The 21056-nt window shown below is 36.6% G+C and overlaps 2 protein-coding genes across 2 annotated transcripts; one reads left to right on the plus strand and one right to left on the minus strand.

Annotated features, from left to right (window-relative positions):
• Window positions 1-2864: 2864 nt before the first annotated feature.
• On the minus strand, window positions 2865-12660 carry LOC128995960 (uncharacterized). The gene is made up of 4 exons (XM_054421047.1): window positions 12575-12660; window positions 10628-11258; window positions 8235-9750; window positions 2865-3067 (listed from the first exon to the last, which is right to left on the minus strand). The coding sequence occupies exons 1-4, from the start codon at window positions 12658-12660 to the stop codon at window positions 2865-2867; spliced, it is 2436 nt and encodes an 811-aa protein (XP_054277022.1).
• A 2746-nt stretch (window positions 12661-15406) lies between these two features.
• Window positions 15407-17650, plus strand: LOC128995967 (uncharacterized protein K02A2.6-like). The gene has a single exon (XM_054421060.1). It carries the CDS (start codon window positions 15407-15409, stop codon window positions 17648-17650), a length of 2244 nt encoding a protein of 747 aa, XP_054277035.1.
• The last annotated feature ends 3406 nt before the right edge of the window (window positions 17651-21056 follow it).

Here is a 21056-nt window from a genome sequence, read left to right on the forward strand (position 1 = left end):
TTAATCAATTGATGAGAGATTTGCGCGTACAAAGTGGCTTTGAAAATTTCCTCCAACGGACTCAACGAAATTTGAGGTTATGATTACCTGTCATTTATGAGCATGCGGTAGTTTGGAGGACCTGCGTATGCGCGAGTTGCAGGCACATGTTGCAGGCATATGTCAGTTCCTCAAGCCGTGCACGCGATTGTTAATACGCTCCTGGCCGTGCATACAATAGGTTGACTGCAAATAAAGTTATATATTCAGAATCTGCATTAACTCCAGAATCTGACAGTATAAATATAATCTTATTTAAATCGTAATTCGAATTTTAACAACTAAAAATGTTAAACAAATATCATAACTTGACATGAAAAAGTTACTAAGCGAGGATTTTTTATATTTTTTTGTCAGAAGCAAACTTCAAGCGACAAAATTGTAGCTAATGAGATGATCTTCAGCATATAACCAAGCAATTTCAAATAGAATTTTTTAGTCGTGTGTAATGGAGTAATTAGTAACGCAAAGAGGTTCTTTATAAATCGCGCCGCGGGCCGTCCTTCCTGGTTCCGCTGATCTTTATGTTTACGGTACTCCCAGAAACGTTTTGAGTACAATCAATAGTTATACTAAATACATTTTTAATACAGGTAACACATAAGTACATATGTGTTAGAAATGTGAACTGTGTTACAACTAAACTGTGTTACCTACAAATAACCCCCTTTGTTTGGTTGTAACAAGGGGGTTATTTGTATGCTTTGTTGGGTAATTAATGAGAACTTTCAAATATTAAGGTCCAGAGCAATTAATTAATAAGGTCATGAATACTAAACCTAGATGTCTTTAAGATGGCGAAGTTATTTTGTTTTCATTGCTCTTTATAATTTTAAGAGATCTATTGTTCAAGGCGTCAATGGGCAACTAACCTAAGTTTATCGCCATTCTACCGCATTATAACCCACCCTACAGGGCCCGGATTTTGTAGGTAGCAAATGCGCAACTAACCTACCGCCAGGGCAACGGCCATCAAAACATTTTTATATGTGATAATAAACCTTGTAGGTTAGTCTAAACTTAGTTGATACTACTAACAAATTGTTAGTACTACTAACAAATTGTTAGTACTACTAACAAATTGTTAGTACTACTTTATGGAAGTATCATTCTTCCTGGACTTATCAAGGGTCCGCCTTTAACTCCTATAGCTCAATCAACCATCTTTGGTTGGGTGTTATCTGGGCCATGTGGATTTTTCATCAATGACAATAAATCATCAATGTATCATTGCCTACTGGAGAACAAAGTAGATGATTTACTTCAGAAGTTTTGGGAACAGGAGGATTTTGCCAAAGATCCAGTTCAGGTTTTATCTCCTGAAAATCAAACGTGTGAAGAACACTTTCAATCAACTAGGACTGAAACTGGAAGGTATGTTGTTAAACTTCCTCTAAAGGAGTCTGCTGAAAATCTAGGGAATTCTCGAACATCTGCTCTCAACGTATTGAACTCAATGAAAAAACGTTTTGTTACTGATCCTAACTATCACAAACTGTATTCTAACTTCATCTCAGAATATGAATCACTTGATCATATGTCAAAAGTAGTAAGTGATTCTGTAGTAAATACAGAAACATTTTACTTACCTCATCATGGCGTCCTTCGGGATACCAGTTCAACCACAAAACTAAGGGTGGTTTTCAATGGATCACAGCGTTCTTCTACGGGTAAATCTCTAAATGATATCCTTCATACTGGGGAAAAGTTGCAAACTAATTTATCTGATGTCTTAATTTGGTTCAGACAATTCAAGTACGTCTTCTCTGCAGACATTTAAAAAATGTATCGGCAGATTATGGTTCATCCAGATGACTGGGACTTACAAAGAATCTTATGGTACGACAATGAACAACTTTGTACATATCAGTTGAAAACCGTAACTTATGGTTTATCATGTGCTCCCTTTCTAGCATTGAAAACAATGAATCAACTTGTAATCGACCATGGGAATCAATATCCATTAGGGGCATCTGTTCTTTCAAAAGGAAGATATTTTGATGACATATTTGGGGGTGCTGACACTATTGACGAATGTCAAGAGGTCATAACACAAGTCGATCAACTTTGCATGGAAGGATGTTTTCCATTACAAAAGTGGATAAGCAACAACCTTTCAACACTAACTTCAATATCTCCCGAACGGTATGTAAAAGAAGCTTCAATTTCAATCAAAGAATCAACAGCTGTAAAAACCCTAGGATTAACTTGGAAACCAGCAAGTGACGATTTTCAGTTCCAGATTGATTTCCAAACTCCAGTTCCGATAACTAAGCGAAGTGTTCTATCTCATATTGCAAAACTATTTGATCCCTTAGGATTTATCGCTCCTGTAATAATTCAAGCTAAAATATTTTTGCAGCAACTATGGTTGATTAAGCTAAACTGGGATGATTTTCTTCCTCCCTACCTGTTGGCACACTGGCAAAATCTTGAAGCTCAACTAAAAGACTTGTCTATTATATCAATTCCAAGATTTTTAGGTCTCACCAAATCATCTTCCTGCTGTGTGGAACTTCACGGGTTTTCAGATGCATCTTAGTCTGCAATGGCTGCTGTTGTGTATATTAAAGTAAGGTCTGAGTAAGGTATTTTTGTAAACATTGTTTGTGCTAAAACCAGAGTTGCATCTCTTAAGAAAATGAGTATCCCCAGACTAGAGCTTACAGCAGCATTAATGTTGGTGCGTCTTGCAAAATATGTCAGAGAAATTCTAGATATCAAATCTGCTCCATTGTGGTTGTGGACAGATTCTCGTGTAACTCTTACTTGGATTCAGAACCACCCATCCAAGTGGAAAGACTTTGTTTGTAATCGAGTTAGCATTATACAGGAAACAGAGCCATTAGCTCGTTGGAGGTATGATGGTATGTTCCTGGCAAAGAGAATCCAGCCGATTGCGCTTCACGAGGGTTGTCTCCTAAAGCTCTGGTGGACCACAAGTTGTGGTGGTCAGGCCCCTCGTGGCTTGTGGAAGATTCTGTAAACTGGCCCATGAGTTCCGACGAACTTGCAGAGGAAGCCGTGTCTGAGCAGCGCAGTCAGAAATCAACGTATTTATACCAATCTAAATCAGAACCTGACTTACTTTGTCGCTACTCTGATCTCAATAAGCTACTTCGGATCACAGCATGGTGTCGAAGATTTATCAATCACCTCAAGAAAATCGACAGTATAGAACACACTCCCTATCTGACACCCAAAGAATTAAATGATTCTTTACTACTTTGGACAGGTATTGTTCAGCTAGAAGCCTTCAATGAAGATCTGAAACTACTCACTAATCAGAAACCAATCAATAAGTTAAGTAAACTCTGCAATTTCACTCCGTTTCTTGATCAAAATAAACTTATCAGAGTTGGAGAAAGACTCAACCAATCCACTCTTGAGTATGACTCAAAACACCCACTCCTCCTCCCAAAAGATTCTAATCTTTCAAAATTAATAATATCTGATTCCCACCTTCGTACACTACACGGTAGTACAAGCATTACATTATCAACCATTAGACAACGTTTTTGGATTCTCGGTGGTCGTCCAACTATTAAGAAAGAACTACTACGGTGTGTCACTTGTGCTCGATACAGAGCTGAACGAGCTCAGCAACTTATGGGACAGCTTCCTACATCTCGAGTCACCCCTTCACGACCATTTCTCCACTCTGGTGTTGACTACGCAGGTCCATTCGTTATCAAGACTTGGCGAGGTAAAGCAGCAAAAACATACAAGGGATATAATGTAGTATTCATCTGCTAGTCAACATCTGCACTCCACCTCGAATTAGTCACCGATTACTCTGCAGAAGCATTCATTGCAGCATATAAGAGATTCACAGCTCGCCGTGGAATTTCTTCCACTCTGTCCAGTGATTGTGGTACTACATTTATCGGTGCTGATGCAGAACTAAAACGTCTATTCACGGCTTCAACAATGGCAAGTACCAAACTAAGAGATCTTCTAACTAAAGATGGAACATTGTGGAAGTTTAACCCTCCATCTGCTCCTCACTTCGGTGGTCACTGGGAAGCAGGAGTTAAGTCAGTGAAATATCACCTAAAACGGATTGTTGGTAATACTCAACTAACATACGAAGAATTCACTACCATTCTCACACAAATCGAAGCGGTTTTGAATTCGAGACCTCTCTGCAAATTGACTGATGATCCTGATGACCTATCTACATTGACTCCTGCACATTTTATTGTTGGTTCATCACTATCTACAATACCAGAACCAGACCTCAAAGAAGTACCAACAAATAGACTTTCAAGATGGCAGTTGTTGCAGCAAATGTTACAAAGTTTCTGGAAAAGATGGTCAAGGGAATATCTTCAGCAACTGCTAACAATTTATAAATGGAGATTTCCAAACACACAACTTAAAGTAGGATCAGTAGTCCTTATTACTGACGAACAATATCCTCCATCAAAATGGCCTTTAGCAAAAGTCATAGAAGTTCATCCTGGGCTTGACAATCTCATTCGCGTGGTAACACTGAAGACAGCTACTGGAATACTCAAAAGACCAATAGCAAAATTGTGCTCTCTTCCTGTCACAGAATAAAATTGCCCAGTTCCCTGTTGCAATTTGGGGGGGAGTATGTTAGAAGTACTCTATGTATACTCTCTACTGCCTGCCATTTGAGGATAAAATCATATGTCTTATTAATTGTTATGATCTATTTACTTACTTGTTTACATTTTATCAGTTTTGTTCTAAACAATGTCAATAAACCATCAATTGTTTTTCATCTCTTTTATTTTGTAAAATCTAATCAATCTTAATATCTATCATTAACAATAAGTATGTTTTATCTATGGTATGAGCACAGTATAATATAAATAAATTATTTATATTGTTAGACTGTGGTATGAGTACGATTGATAGACCATGAGCCACCAATAATATGAAACCCTCCCCCCCGTGGGTATTTATGACTTATACTTTTTTTTTTTGGTATTACCTACCAGATTAAGAATTCAGTTGTTTGCCTCTTTTAAATTACAGCGTATTCCGGAAAATAAAGAAAAACTGTTATTTTTTAACTGTTTTATTTAAATCACATAAGGGTAGGCAGCGTTAATTACTGGTGAAATATTTTTTATGGACTTCTTCAGTATGTATTCAAAGGCTTCAAATGAAAATAAAAAAAATAATAAAATACCCCCACTGCAGCAAACCTGCAGTCAATGCCGATTTCAAATTGGCCTGAATTGATTTTCAATTAAATCTATTTAACATTAGATTTAACGAGTACCTCTAGGAAAGAGATTTTAAGAGATTCTATTTAAATTAAATTAATTTTATTGAGAAATTGTTTACGTAAATTGTACTGGAATGTAAGGTTCCAGTAAAATTAACGTATAAAACTTCATTTTCCTCGTATCAAAATCGGATTTGCGACAGTAATTTTCTTTTTAAATTTCTTTAAAATAATGTGCTGATTGATATGGGTTGCCTTTACAAACATTTAAGTTACTCTTAGCAACCCTGTTTGTAGTTGGGGGGGTGAATTTCAAAATATCACCAATAAGAACCTTACATTACCCTAGAAACGTGTATTGAAGCTTGTTTGAATTTATGCATATTTGTGCTGAGACCATTCATTATTTAGCAGGTTAACCCGTTGTTCCTTATTTTTACCATTAGCTAGGATTTTTTTCCAATCCCGTGGGATCTTGATTTTGGACCTCTCATGTTGTATCTCTATGTTTCAAATGCTATGCATTTAATTATTTAATCATATGTTATTTTCAAAAAATGTGATTCAATTGATGTAAATAAACCAGTGACAAAATAAGGCTCATTTTTCATCCTACATTTATTTAACTATTTATTTCAAATATAAACTTACAATACATAACAGAAATGGCGACGAGGAGAGCCTAACGTGTTTTCTATTTGTTTTAAGAGGTGGCCGGAGTCAACCAAAATATCACCGTTTCACAGCGCCTTCAAATACAAAAATGCGGTAGCGCCACCATCGCCGCGGTCACTAGTAGGACTAAAAACCCTCAAGCTAATAGGAGAACACCACCCACCACCGGGAGCCGGTAACCAATATTGTAGTACGGTACAGTAAATACTAATTATATTTTGTGTCCTACTGCCTCATACTCGCGTGTCATACACTAAACACGTGGAGAAAAGACTCCTCTAAAAATTCTCGATTCACTTTTTTTAAGAATCGTTAAGTCATATTGATTTACATTTATAGATTGAATAACAACTATTCTTTGAATGTTATATTAGCTATAGAAACATATTCTGTAAATATACGTAAGAATAATATAATACAAATTTCTAATTACGTTGCTTTTCGAGTAAAAATAGCAACCTTGAAAATTAAAAGGACTGTAGTAAATTTTAACGACTCACTTTTACAATTCTATTAATTACCGTCGTAACTATTACAAGACCAGAGATGAGGTAAACCAGAAATCATATTAGTCCGTACGAGAAAATGGGGACATTTTTAAACATTCATCATAAAAAATTTAGTGAGATTTGAATCGTTTGTTATTTTAATCATCTATATAAATTGTTCTAAGCTTGTTTGCAATCTATTAGTTTTAAATTAGGCAAATATATTATTTTGAGAATTAGATTTTTACGAACGTTTATCATTTTAATTATCAAACATCCTACGACACCAGACATTGTGATGTTGAACTAATGAGGACCAATATCTGACTGTCTTCTAATTGTAACGGGGTTAGAAGTATGACTCACTCAGGGCCGTCTCCACGGCTGTGTCCCCAACTGAGCAGACACAATAGACCCAAGGGTTCGACTATTAGCACGGTCCAATGGTTTCCACATTGTTTGTGTTTTGGCATCCTATCTACTCAAGACTCAAGCGTGGCTGTACCCACCTTCCAAGCAAATCGACCTCAACGCCGCACTTCATGACCAGCTTTCTCCTATGTATCTGTCTTATATTAATTGTATAATCGGTGACATTATTTAAATACATTTTACATAAAGATCGAAATATAAAAGGGGAAAAAACTAAACAGATTTATAAATTTTTAAACAAAAATGATTTTATTTACTAAAGTAAACATATACAGAGAGAATATTTTATTTACAGAGTAAAATATACACCGGAGATAACAAAGAGAAGGGAAGGTTGGTATTGTAATAATTTCGAAAAAAAACCACGCTGATATAAGCCTGTGGACGGTTCAAAACTCAATAAAGATATAACACGATTAAAACAAACACTAATAAATATTAAAAAAATTGCATAAAATAATAATTGTCTTAGTGAAAAGCCTAATAGTAAACACAATTATAACAGAAATTGATAATAAAATGCAGACTATTTACAAAAATATCAAAACATACCAACTAAACATAAAATTTACATGGGATACGAGATAAAAATAGTGTAAAAAAACAAGGAAAATTTACATGGGATACGAGAATAAAAACAATATAAAACAAATACAAGGGAAAAACACAGGAGATAACAAAGAGAAAGTTAGGTTGACATTGTAATAATTTCGAAAAAAAACACGCTGATATAAGCCTGTGGACGGTTCAAAATTCAATAAAGATATAACACGATTAAAACAAATACTAATAAATATAAAAAAATTGCATAAAATAATAATTGTCTTAGTGAAAAGCCTAACAGTAAACACAATTATAACAGAAATTGATAATAAAATGCAGACTATTTACAAAAATATCAAAACATACCAACTAAACATAAATTTTACATGGGATACGAGATTAAAATAGTGTAAAACAAAAACAAGGGAAATTTACATGGGATATGGATATTAAAAAACCCTAATGAATGCCTAATACAAAAGAAAACTAAATACAAACAATCCCGCAACAAAGTGCATTACTGCATTACTGTGGCGTATTTTCTGGCTTGCGGGTTTTGCACAGACTTTTCTTTTTCATGACTGCTTTGGCCTTTGCTTCTTCTATGTAGGAGGGATTTCTGATCGGCATTGACCTGTTGTGTCGCGGGTCGATGATTTCTGGAAGAAGGCAGTCCTTGTAAAATCGCTGCAATTTTGGAAACATTTTTTCCTTCCAAAACTCGTCGTCACGGTCAACTTTGGCTATTTTTATCCCCTTTGGTGTCCATAATGTGAAATAGCAAAATTGGCGCCTAGTCACTCTCAGTTGTCCCTGTATTTGATAATAAAAATTATGGTTCCGGTTTATGTCACCTATTTCCCCATTTTTTTCAAGTGTCCAGAAGGTGCATTTCCTTGTCTTGATTGCGTCCTCTGGTGTTAAGTCTTTAGCTGATGATGGACACTTGATTTCCACAGTGGCAACATCACTCACCAGACCATCAGGACTTCCTCCAAGGAAAGGGTACTCACTGTCTATAAAAATTCCACACTTTAGCACATTTTCTCCGATTTCCTTTTCTAGGACTACTCTCGCTGTCTCTTCGTTGGTCCTGCCATATTGCATAGCTTCACAATCGACAACTGTGTAAAGTATTTGCTTGACCAACGACTCGCAACCAGTGGTTGGGCGCATTTTGCACACTCGTCCAAAGTTTGATGCCGTAAGAAGGCTCCTCCGCAGTTCAAGCCATTCGCTGCTGTCAGACTGAAGGACTGTTTCTCGCTCAATCCGGTGACGTTCTTCATCCGTTTTTTTTAGACTGGCCAGAAACTCTTCTGATTCTCTTTCCATGGTTTTCTCGTCAATATCCGGCCTTTGTGCGTTTAGTCCGTAATCAATTTCTTCATTCATATTGTTTGAGAATAAAGACTTGCGGCATCTCTTGCTGTTCCTCTTCTTGTCCATTTTCCTTTTCCTTTTCATTTGATTGCTTTTAGCAAAAGTACCGGGACTAGATTTATATACCGCCTTGTGAAACTTGTAGTGGGCTTGGCCGGAGTTGTACTGTACCACAGCAGCTGTACAGCGACCTTGATACGAACCGCTTAAGGCGAAATTAATTCGCTTTCCACCAACGAATTTCGCAACAATGGAGTTGAAGTGTTCAACATAGTTGCTCGTGACATCAATCAGCAAACTCCGGCTATGTCGACTTACATCTCTGAACACTTCACAGATCGCTGAATATAGTCCAACAGAGGTGAGCTGTGGTACTAAGTTGTTTGTTGCTGGAGCAGTTGTTGGGTCTTGTTCGCAGAAATATCCTCGTTCCTTACACTGTTTGTGTTCGCCAAAGATGTGGCTCGGAATATTGAGAATATCTTCCCTCAAACAATCAATCTTCTCGTTGATAAGTCGGTTTTCTGTTTTCCGGTAATCTTTAGCTTTTGTTACGGCCACCCTGCATCGCAATATGCTATCCCCAATTTTTTTTCGAAGGAGTACAGAGGACTTCTGTGTTTTGGAGCATGCAACAGCCTTCATCCTGGTACACATATTTCGAAGAAGATGGTTTTTACATTCTACTTTTTCGACCGTAAAATGTTTATATGGTCGGCTCTCTAATATTCTTTTATAGACACTACTGTCGCCATCTGCGATTAATCTAGCATACCGTATTTGATGCATTTCTTCACTTTTCTTGAACCCCTCGCAGATAATCGCTGCCTCCATGCTGGTCGAACTTTGCTTCATCCCCCAGTTTTTGTAGCATGTATGCGGTTGAGCTGCATCACCCTTTCCTTCGGCCCGTGCACAGGTAGTACAATATTTGTTCTTCACACCAAGGAAAATCACTTTTCTGGTTCTGAAACCCACGATTGCCGCCTGAAAAAAATAAGAACAAATATGTTGAAATAGTGAATAAAGAAGAATTGCTCATGGACGAAATGTAAAATTTGTTTTTAAAATATTCTAAAAAGTACTCTGTTACATTGATTTTTAATGGTTTGGTTAATTAAAATAATATGTTATGGAATGCTAATTTCATGAACTTTAGAAACACATTTTTATAAAAACACATTTTTGTATTTTTTTCTTTTAAGTACAATATCAATAACAATGCCAGTTCAACTCGGCACGGTGTTCGCGATAGCGTGTTAAAACGCGTAATAATATTTTTTATTAATGTAATTTTGTTTGGCTTTTACTAGCAGCCTGTGAAACTTCGTGACTTCTACATTCGTGATATATATTTCAATTAATTTACAATTTACTATTGCTCTGTACAACCACAAAATCAACGTAATTGATTTTATTATTTACATTTTATACAAATAAGAGCATAACAATATTTTACTTTAATTCACTAAAACATAACAAACTGTAACGATAACCTTATTTTCGTGTAGATTTAAACAAAATATTCTATCATGGACATCTGTTATGATGTAAACTAATGTAGGCCTAAACTTGTAAAAGTTCAGGCAATTGACAAAATAATTCAGCAGAAACTCTGAAATTTTAAAAGCCTACGAACGAATGGCTTTCACGGGATAACATCCAAACCCGCACAAAGTACATTTACAGGAGAAGAGCCTTAAACTGATAATCAATATGCCTATACAAATAAAATATTTAGGGGTCGATTTGCTGCACACAAAAATCCAACAAATTATTTAAGAATACAAAAATAATAAATAGCACTATAGCTGTAGGATAAAAGTGAAAGGTTAGATAAATAGCAATATATTGGATTACTTACAACGCCTGACAAGGAGGAGTAGTTTGTCCTGTACGATCTTTTGCACCAAGCCCCGTCAGCAACCACGGTGATAAGCGGCGTGCCGTCCTTATCAAGGTCGCCGTCCTCTCGCGCCAGCCGTGCCTCCTCTGCAGCCGCTGCTTCCATCTCCAACAACGCCGTTGCTGTCCAACCCGCTGACACCTTCTCTTCATACTTTTTAAACGTTTTTTGTGACATTGGTGGTATGTCGAGGACACTTAAAAACTCCTCTACCTGAGCATGACCACCGCCAGTTGTAACCGTCCCACAAACAGCACCAGTGTTCACATCCATCAGTTTTTCATTATTTAATTCAGTCCACAAAGTACTTTGGTAAGAGCACATTTTACATTTGACACCGAATCCACTTTTGATGCCGACCCTCTTCTCCGAAACTATTTCAAAATCAGCGAATTTGCAGCCAAATGGGCTGTGATTGTCCAACTGTTTTATTTGTTTAAAAAGGTCCCCAATATTCACTATTCTTCTACCACTAATTCTTGTCCCACACTCTTCATCATCCACACAGCTTACTTGTTGAAGCATACAATTAGTCAGATTTCCCCCTTCAAGCTGCTGATCTATAGAATTTCCATCTTCTGCTTGCCTTCTAAAACAAACACAAATTGAGTTAACATTTTATTTCTTTATTGATTTGTTCAAGTAAATACAAAATTCCATCACACACCCTACATCTATCAAATAAACCATACAGCCACATACTAAGTTTCATCCAAGTATATGTTCGATAGTACAAGCAATAATACAATTTGAATTATTCTCCACAAGAAAACATTTTATGAATGCCCATTGATGAATGCAATCATTGACTATATAACACTATGCAATTAATGAATGCCCATCTCCACTTGTCTTGTTTGATTTGTTCAATTTAGCAATTAATTTCATTCATGATATCCCCATGACATTTGAGGTCCGTTTATCAGACCGCGTTGTACCAGGGTGATAATTTAGAGATGCAAACATGTAGGCCTAAACAAAACAATTACAGTTTGTAGTTAGAACTATTCTTTATTATAACAAATGTATGTTTTTTTAATGAATTGAATTAGGAAATGAATTTTTCAATTATCAATTATCAATTATGAATTACCAGTACTGTAATTATTTTATAGCGTACACAATTATTTGGGATGCGGAATTATGTAAAATGTTTTGTTCAAGTCATGTTCAGTTTGGCAGTAGGCTAAACGTTTTCTAAGTTTTTATTAAATTTATATTCATTGCTGTACAAATGTCCTGAATCCCGGATAAATGGAACGACGTAAGATCGTGGAATTTGTACATGTACCGTTCCATCCGCGTTGGGAAACAAAAGAGTCAAGGGTAGGGGTGAAAGTGGATGTCTATTGTTTGGCGTACGGTGACAGTGAAGCGACTTTACAGCCGTGAGGTTCTTGACCTAGACCTAGTCGAGCCTAGAGCTATAATGGAAAAGCGCGCGAAAAAAACACCTACGCCCTGACCTCAGTCGCTCAGTCACACTGACATGCGACATGCGTTGATACAACAATGTTGTGTGTACATTACATGACGACTGGAGAGGACATGGTCCTAAAACAGCTTCAGTCCAGTGGTGTTTGGCTCACTAGAGTGAAACTTCACTAAACTAACTAACTTAATTAAATGTTCATAATTTGACTTCAGAATTGATTAAATTATATAAATCAAAATATAAGGTCAAAAATAGTTTATACATAACATTTTCAAATTATTAAAAGTTTATACTGAAGGTGTGTATTTCATGTATAAATTAAATTTAACGACGGCAAGTGCTTAAGTTATATGAATGATTATGTTTGACGATTGGCGATAAAAAGGATTTTAAAATGGGGTTGAAACCCAGAAACTAGTCATCCACAGCATCCCATAAGGGCTATAAATAATTCACAAATTACAGCTTACCTTCTCTTTTCATTGTACTGAACTAGTGCTGGGTTTAATCTTCTTTTCTTGCGATGAGCTGATAAGGTGAGTCTCGCTTTTCCCATTTGTACACAATAAAACACTTTGTTGAACAGTAAAACAACTAGCCTATTTATTTAAGGTGATTACTACGGCAAAACACTAGAAAAATATTTATTTACAACACTAGACTTATAAAACATTTATAATATCATTAAAAACTACTACGCTTTTAATGCAACTATAATTATAACAGGCAAAATATTAGCACGTCTCTTCACAGTAGTCGGTCACGCACGAATGAATAATGTTGTGAACATTCAAAATTATATTCTTAGCGCCACCAATGGAGCCTATTTGACGTCATGACAGTAAGCGACGGTGGTGCTATCCTTCAGCCCTTCACGGCACTACTACGACACTATTTATTTCGAGAGCGTTCTCCGCCTACTACTACTTGATGAGGTGAATTCATAAAACTGAATTTAAACATGTTTGGAATAAATTATCATCCATTTTTTTACTATAGAGACCTTCCCCATGAAATTATCTTTATAATGGTATAGTTTTCAAAAAAATTTACAGTCGCAGGAAAATATAAACCCCTACCGCGTTTACGAAAAATATCGGAGTTTCTTATGGGTACATTGATCTTAAATAAAAATTATAGACCGATAATATTGACAGATAATAAAAAAATCAACCTTCCACTACCGATAGGACACTAAGTGCTCGGTTTCTATAGAGAAAGTTATTTAGATTCGTGACAGGTACTTTTTAAAACGCAGTTTTAAGCAATTCCCCCGTGTTATAAGTGGTGGCAGCGGCGTAAGGCCTGCGGCTGACTCCTGCGCCCTCTTAAAGTTTATTTTATATATTTTTTTCAAAATGAACCAAGAACAGTTTGAAATATTAATCAAGACCTTGTCTTCAGCTATTCAAGGTATGTCAAAGACTCAACAATCCAACATCACATTAATTTCCAATTTCGAACAATTTGACTCAAACAAAGAAACTTTTCAACTATACAAAGAAAGATTTGAAAATTACCTAAAGATAAAGAATGCCTTTGATGATAAAACTATTTGTGTCCAGCTTTTTCTCAATAGTGTAGGTTCTAAAACATATGACCTGTTGTCTTCACTCTCAGCTCCAAAAAGTATTAATGAGCAAACCTATGATGAAATTACAAAATTATTAGACAATTACTTTCCAAAAACCAATTAAATTGTAGAACAGCATCAGTTTTTATCCAGAATCCAGGCACAAAATGAATCAATAACAGACTATGTAACAGCTCTTAGGAAACAAATTGCAACTTGCAAACTTACCTGTACATCATGTGAAGCATCTGTATCTGACTTATTCTTAAGATCACAGTTTATCAGGGGAATTCATGACTCTTCAATTAGAGAACAATTAATCCAGACCAAGGACTTAACATTTGACATTGCCGTAGAAAAGGCAATAGCAATTGAAGCTTCAAAAATAGACAGTGCAACTCTGAACAACTTTTCTAGTCCTCAAACATCGTCACAGGCAGAAGTCAACAAGTTATTGACAAGACCAACACACCAGAATTATACACCAAGAAGGACAGCCTACCTCAACAACAGATCTAACAACAGACTAAATCACCCTTCCACAAGACAAAATAAGGTTGATTTGGCAACACTTGGAATTGGAAACCTGTGTTTAAGATGTGGTAGAGCAAATCACATGTCCAGGGAATGTAAAACCAACATATCACGCCTTCACTGCCAAAGCTGTGACAAGGATGGACACATAGCCAAGGTCTGTATATCAACTCTACTCTCTAAGAAATCCAGGCCTACAGTTAATACAATAAGTATTACTCCAAATGATTCACAGGACTTAAACTCACTTTATGGAATAGGGCAACTTCAAATTCTCAATGTAACTGACTACAATTCATCAGACACAGAAAAATTTTTCACAACTATTCTAATCAATGGGAAACCACAAAAGTTTGAGGTAGATTCAGGCGCAGCTCATACCCTTCTACCAAAGGCTCAATTTGATAGACTTAATCTTCCTCAAAACACAATCCAGAATACAAATATAAGGTTTCGTTCTTACACAAATGAGGTTTTCCAACCCTTAGGCTTAGTTAAGGTTCAGGTTGAATACAATGGACGCTCATCTACACAGCAGTTGTTTGTAGTTCCTGACATGTACAGCCCTCTACTAGGTAGGACTTGGATAAGACAACTTGGAGTCCACTTGAACGATCTTGACACCCAGAGACCAAAAGATACCGGTACTTATGTAAACTTAGTTTCCAGTGACACAGACAAACTAGTTACTGTAGTGGAATCAAGATTTCCAGAAATATTTTCACCAGAAATATATTCCTAATGTCACCTGCTCTCTTAAGTTAAGACCTCAATCCAAACCAGTATTTTTCAAACCTAGACCTTTACCGTATGCACTCCGGGATAGAGTGGGACATGATCTTGACAAACTGGAACAAGACAAAATCATCACTAAAATCGAATCATGTGACTGGGGTTCACCCTTAGTTGTAGTGCCAAAGCCTGATGGTACACTTAGGCTATGCGCAGACTATAAAGTCACAGTCAACCCTCAACTCTACGATTCACACTATCCGATTCCTAGGATCGACAAAACGCTCCACAAACTGAGAAACGCCAAGTTTTTCTGTACTCTCGACCTCTTTAAAGCTTACCTACACATAGGTGTCGATGAAGAAAGTGCTTGTGTTCAAACAATATCAACCCATAAAGGTACTTATGGGTCAACAGATTGTCTTTTGGAATCAAGACTGCACCCAGCATATTTCAAAAAGTAATGGAACAAGTTCTACAAGACCTCCCAGGTGTCAGCTCTTACTTTGACGACATAATTGTCTACGGGTCAACTTTGGATGAATGTTTCAACAACCTTGTAGCTTGTCTGGAGCGACTTCAAACCAACAATCTTCACCTCAACAGAAATAAATGCACATTCTTCCAAGAAAGCATCACATACTTAGGATATGTTATTGAAAATAACACGATATCCAAGTCTCCAGCAAAAGTGTCAAATATCCTCAATATTCAAAGACCAAATTCAGTAGAGGAAGTGAGAAAGTTTCTAGGACTTGTAACTTATTATTCAAAATTCATTCCAGCAGCTTCTACCATAACTTACCCTCTACGCCAGTTACTCATCAAGAATAAACCATTCAACTGGACAAAAGATTGTGAGAAAGCGTTCATCAACATCAAGAAGGAAATAGCCTCAGATAGAGTGGTAGTTCCTTTTGACCCAGACCTTCCAGTATCCGTAGCCTGCGATGCAAGCCCACATGGGATCTCAGGAGTACTATCACACATTATCAATGGAGAAGAAAGGCCCATTGCATTTGTCTCCCGCTCACTTTCAAAATCAGAGTCCCAATACAGCCAACTTGATCGCGAAGCACTCGCTATTGTATTTTCTATTGGAAAATTTTTCAACTACCTCTATGGAAGAAAGTTTGAATTGATCACAGATAACCAACCACTCACACGAATATTTCACCCAAAGAATGTTCCTCCAATGACAGCTGGTCGACTTTTACGCTATGCAGTTTTCCTCAGAGGATTTGAATACAACATCAAACATCGGAAAGCAGAACAACACCAAAATGTAGACTTTCTATCCAGGACTTTTCAAACAACGGAACATCGTGGTATCGACACGGCACTGAATAAAGAAGAAGATGAAATAGAACAGAATTCAATCCTTCAAATCTCATCAATCAACATCACGAGTGATTCAATTTCAAAAGAAACTGCGTACGATCCAGGAATGAAAGATCTTATGAAACAAATAAAAGAAGGTGCAAATGATCCAATCTACTCAACCAATCAAGGAATTGTATTCAGAGGAGAACGTGTATACATTCCAAGATCACTACGCTCTCATGTTTTAGAAGAGCTTCATGCAACACACATAGGAATGGTAAGAATGAAGCGACTCGCAAGACTCCACTGTTATTGGCCCGGAATTGACAAAGACATTGAAAATAAAGTTCGATCATGTGCAGCTTGTGCTTTACAGTCAAAACAGCCAACAAAAGTTTTTCACCCTTGGGAAATCCCTAAGGAAAACTTTGAAAGAGTTCACATGGACTACGCAGGACCATTTAATGGACACCATTTCCTAGTAGTGATTGATGCAAAATCTAAATGGCCTGAGGTTCGAATAACCAAAAACGCACCATCCACAGCTATGACAATAGAATTTCTAAATGATATCTTCTCTACACATGGATATCCTGCTGTACTAGTTTCTGATAATGCCACTATTTTTACTAGCCAAGAATTTACAGACTTTTGCCGACAAAGAGGCATATTTCAAAAATTTATCGCCCCAGGACACCCAGCAACCAATGGGTTAGCGGAACGCTATGTGCAAACGTTAAAGACATCTTTGAAAAATTGTGCTGAAGATCCTCGAAAGAATATTAAATCACAAATTCAAGACATACTGTTTCGCTACCGAGCTGTACCTCTACAATGCGGACAATCACCGGCTGAACTGTATTTAAATCGAAAGATCAGAACAAAACTAGATGCTCTCAAACCCCCTAAGAAAAACACATCATTACATCCAGGTTTTCAACAAGTAAGCCGCTCATTTAAAGTGGGGGAGAGAATATTAGTACGTTCCTTAGACGGCTGGAAGTTCGGAAAAGTTATTTTTCAACTTGGAGCTCTGCACTACAAAGTCAAACTGGACAACGGTTACATTGGCAAGAGACACATCGATCAGTTGAAGAGAACATCAGTGCCAGAAACAAAAGACAAAACACACTCCAGCTCATCTCCTAAAGAAAATACCAGTTCGCAGCAACAGAACATGACATTCAAGGACAATGATCTAGAAAATATAGAAATCAGGCTTCAACGCAGAGAAGATAGCAATGATCAACTTGAAAATGCAGAAATCAGGCTTCAACCCAGTGAACATAATAATCCTCAAACAGATGACAATGCTTCAACAGATGTTCCTCGCAAATCAGCCCCCTTCTCCCTTTCAATGTTTTTAATAGATACATCTAAATAGGTATCCGTAATAAAGTATATCCTGCTGAATTTCGGAAAACGGCTGAACGCAATCTGTGCTAGTTCACCAGAGGTTTCTGGAATATTAGTAAGAACCTAAAAGTAAGCTGTTCTGTATGTAATTAGAACTAATAATAAATGTATTTGTAAAAGTACAATTTTAACCAACTTTATTCAACACAAATTAAAAACAAAGTGAAGAAGTAAACATTATAACCAGCTGGTGATAGTTATAAAATAAATAATCAATAAGTAAAGATAGACATTTAGGATGTAACACTTCCCCTTCTTAAGTGAGCTTCATAAATTGAGTCTATCCACGGGTTTATGTGTCCTTTTTGAACGTCTCACTGTAATAGCGGGAGTTGGTGCCACTGGAACATCTGATATGTTGTGATCGTTGGCCTCTGGAACATCTGATATGTTGTGATCGTTGGCCTCTGGAACATCTGGTATGTTGTGATCATTTGTTGCGTGGTTTTCGGTTGGTTCCTCTCTGACTCCTCCAAAATGGACTCCTCCAAAATTTGTTGGTATGAATACTTGATTTTGCTCATTCCTTAATGAAAACTCACACAAGTTTCGCCCTGAACGTCTAATTTGGTCTTGATGACGTCTGATTGTGCCACTGCTTGTGGATATTTCATAATTTCTTGGTCCTTCTTTTCTATTGATCTTTCCAAAGCCCCATTTGTTGCAGGTCCCATATAGGCGGTAAGCAACAGGGTCTTGAGCTTTAAATGATTTTTGCCTGTCAGAAATCATTTAAAAAAAAAAAAAAAATTTTGAGTCAAAATTTTGGTCCATTTTTTGTGACAAATCAGGATACAATAAGTCAAGTCTTGATCGAATTTGACGTCCAATAAAGAGATGTGAAGGAGACTGTCCTGTAGTACTATGTGGAGCTCTTCGATAGGCCATTAAATATCTCTGTAATTTCAACTCAATTGAGCCTTCCTCAAAGTGCATGGCTCTGATAGTATCTTTCAAGTCTTGTACATAGCGTTCTACTTGGCCATTAGTTGCAGGATGGTAAGGTGCTGATCTCTTGTGTCTAATTCCGTTAGATTGAAGAAATTTTTCAAACTCTAACGAAACAAATTGCCTTCCGTTGTCTGACACTAATATGTCAGGGATTCCAAAAGAGCAAAAGAATTTCCGCAAAGCCTCAATGGTTTTATGTGAATTTATAGTTGTAAGTGTTACAATCTCTGGCCATTTACTGTAGGCATCCACAATTAGGAGAAAATAATGGCCATAAAATGGTCCTGCAAAATCAACATGAACTCTTTGCATAGGCCTTGAAGGATATTCCCAGTGGTGAACTGGTGCTTTGGGTGCTTCATGTTGTACTCGTTGACATCCCAAACAATTTAAGGTCATATTCTCAATGTCTGCATCAATTTTAGGCCACCAAACATACGAACGAGCTAGTCCCTTCATGCGAACTATACCCACATGAGCCTCATGAAGTTCTTTCAAAATTCTTGGACGAAGTTGTTTGGGAATCACCACACGATTCCCTTTTAATAAGCATCCAAGCTGAATTGACCATTCTTGTTCGTTAGAAGACATCGGGTGATGTATTGGCTCCCCTCTGATTAGTGATTGATAAATATCTCTAAGATCTGGATCAGATTGTGTATTTTTTGCTATTTCTTCAGCTGTGACAGGTAAAGTATAGATTTGTTCTATTTCATGAACATCGGCTGAGTCAATAACAGCAGCTTCTTCAACATTTTTAGGTAGTCTTGAAAGTGCATCAGCATTAACATTATCTTTGGTTGATTTATACTTTATGTCAAATGAAAATGCCTGAAGGAATATAGTATAATGTTGTAGTCTTGTTGCGGCCATAAGTGGTATTCCATTTTTCGGTCCAAATATTGATACCAGGGGTTTGTGGTCTGTAACTAGGGTGAAATGACGTCCATAAAGGTATTGGTAAAAGTGTTTAACTCCAAAATAAATTGCCAGGGCTTCTTTTTGTATGACACTGTACTGTTTTTGTGTTTGTGATAGTGTTTTGGAAGCAAATGCAACAGGTCTTTCGTTTCCATCCGGAAACACATGAGAAAGAATTGCCGAAATTCCAGATTGACTAGCATCTGTTGCTAGAATGAGTGGTAAGTGTGGGTCAAAATGGCATAGTATATTCTCTGACATCATTTCCTCCTTCACCAATTGAAAATCTCGTTCACATTCTTCAGTCCAATTAAAAGGTACATTAGCTCTTGTGAGATTAATAATAGCTTGCATCTTTTCACTTAAGTTTTGAATAAACTTTCGATAGTAACTTATCAACCCAAGGATTTGTCTAACTTCTTTCACATTACTTGGTCTCTTCAGGTTTCTTATTGCTTCAGTAATATGTTTACTTTTACTTATTCCCTTTGACGAGACATGGTAACCAAGAAAGTCAATCTCTGGTACAAGGAATTGAGATTTAGAAACATTAATGTGTAAATCGTTGTCTTTGAACCGATTTAATACAGCACGGAGTCTTTTCAAATGTTCTTCCTCACTGTGGGCTGTTATTTTGACATCGTCAAAGAAAACATCAACACCATCAATACCTTGTAGAATATTTTCCATTGCTGATTGCCAAATAGCAGGTGCACTTGCAATTCCGAATGGTAGACGATTTACTCGATATAGACCTTTGTGTGTATTGATTGTGAGCAATTCTCTGTATTCTTCTTTCACTGGCATGTGTAGGTAAGCTTCGGATATATCAATCTTTGTAAATTTAGTCGAATTACCCATTCTGGCCAAAATATCATCAATGCGGGGCATGTTGTGTTCTGGTATTACCAAATGGGGATTGAGGGTTACTTTGTAGTCTCCACACAGTCTGATATTCCCATTTGCCTTCATAATCGGTACAACTGGAGTAGCCCAAGAACTCTGAAATTATACCTTCTTTTTCTAGTCTGTCGATTTCTGCACTAACTTTTGGTAACAAAGCATAAGGTAGTGGTCTAGCTTTTTTAAAAACTGGTGTAGTGTCAGGCTTTAAGTTAAGAAGTGCTTCTCCCCCTTTGAAACTTTGAGAACTAATAATAAATGTCTATCTTTACTTATTGATTATTTATTTTATAACTATCACCAGCTGGTTATAATGTTTACTTCTTCACTTTGTTTTTAATTTGTGTTGAATAAAGTTGGTTAAAATTGTACTTTTACAAATACATTTATTATTAGTTCTAATTACATACAGAACAATTTGGCGACGATGGAGGTGAGTACAAGTAATTCAAATACATCTCAAAACATTCAAATGATTAACTCAGCATTAATTGGACCCTTTAATGAAAGATATGAAACATGGGAAATGTATATGGAAAGACTAGAGATATCATTCATTTATAACAACATTTCGGAAGACAAAAAGAAAATTACGTTAC

Source organism: Macrosteles quadrilineatus, unplaced genomic scaffold (assembly GCF_028750875.1).
Source record: "Macrosteles quadrilineatus isolate MER2022 unplaced genomic scaffold, UCM_ALF_1.0 Scaffold_1__1_contigs__length_201487025, whole genome shotgun sequence".
Classification (NCBI taxonomy): Eukaryota; Metazoa; Arthropoda; class Insecta; order Hemiptera; family Cicadellidae; genus Macrosteles; species Macrosteles quadrilineatus.

Bases quoted from the DNA above. Each gene is read 5' to 3' on its own strand.
- LOC128995960 (XM_054421047.1), bottom strand. From the start codon at position 12,660: ATGGGAAAAGCGAGACTCACCTTATCAGCTCATCGCAAGAAAAGAAGA. The intron at 9,751-10,627 runs GTAAGTAATCCA...TATTTTTTTCAG, and splicing joins ACTCCTCCTTGTCAGGCGTT to GCGGCAATCGTGGGTTTCAG. The intron at 3,068-8,234 runs GTGACATAAACC...TGCGCTGCTCAG, and splicing joins TGAAAAAAATGGGGAAATAG to ACACGGCTTCCTCTGCAAGT.
- LOC128995967 (XM_054421060.1), top strand. From the start codon at position 15,407: ATGGAACAAGTTCTACAAGACCTCCCAGGTGTCAGCTCTTACTTTGAC.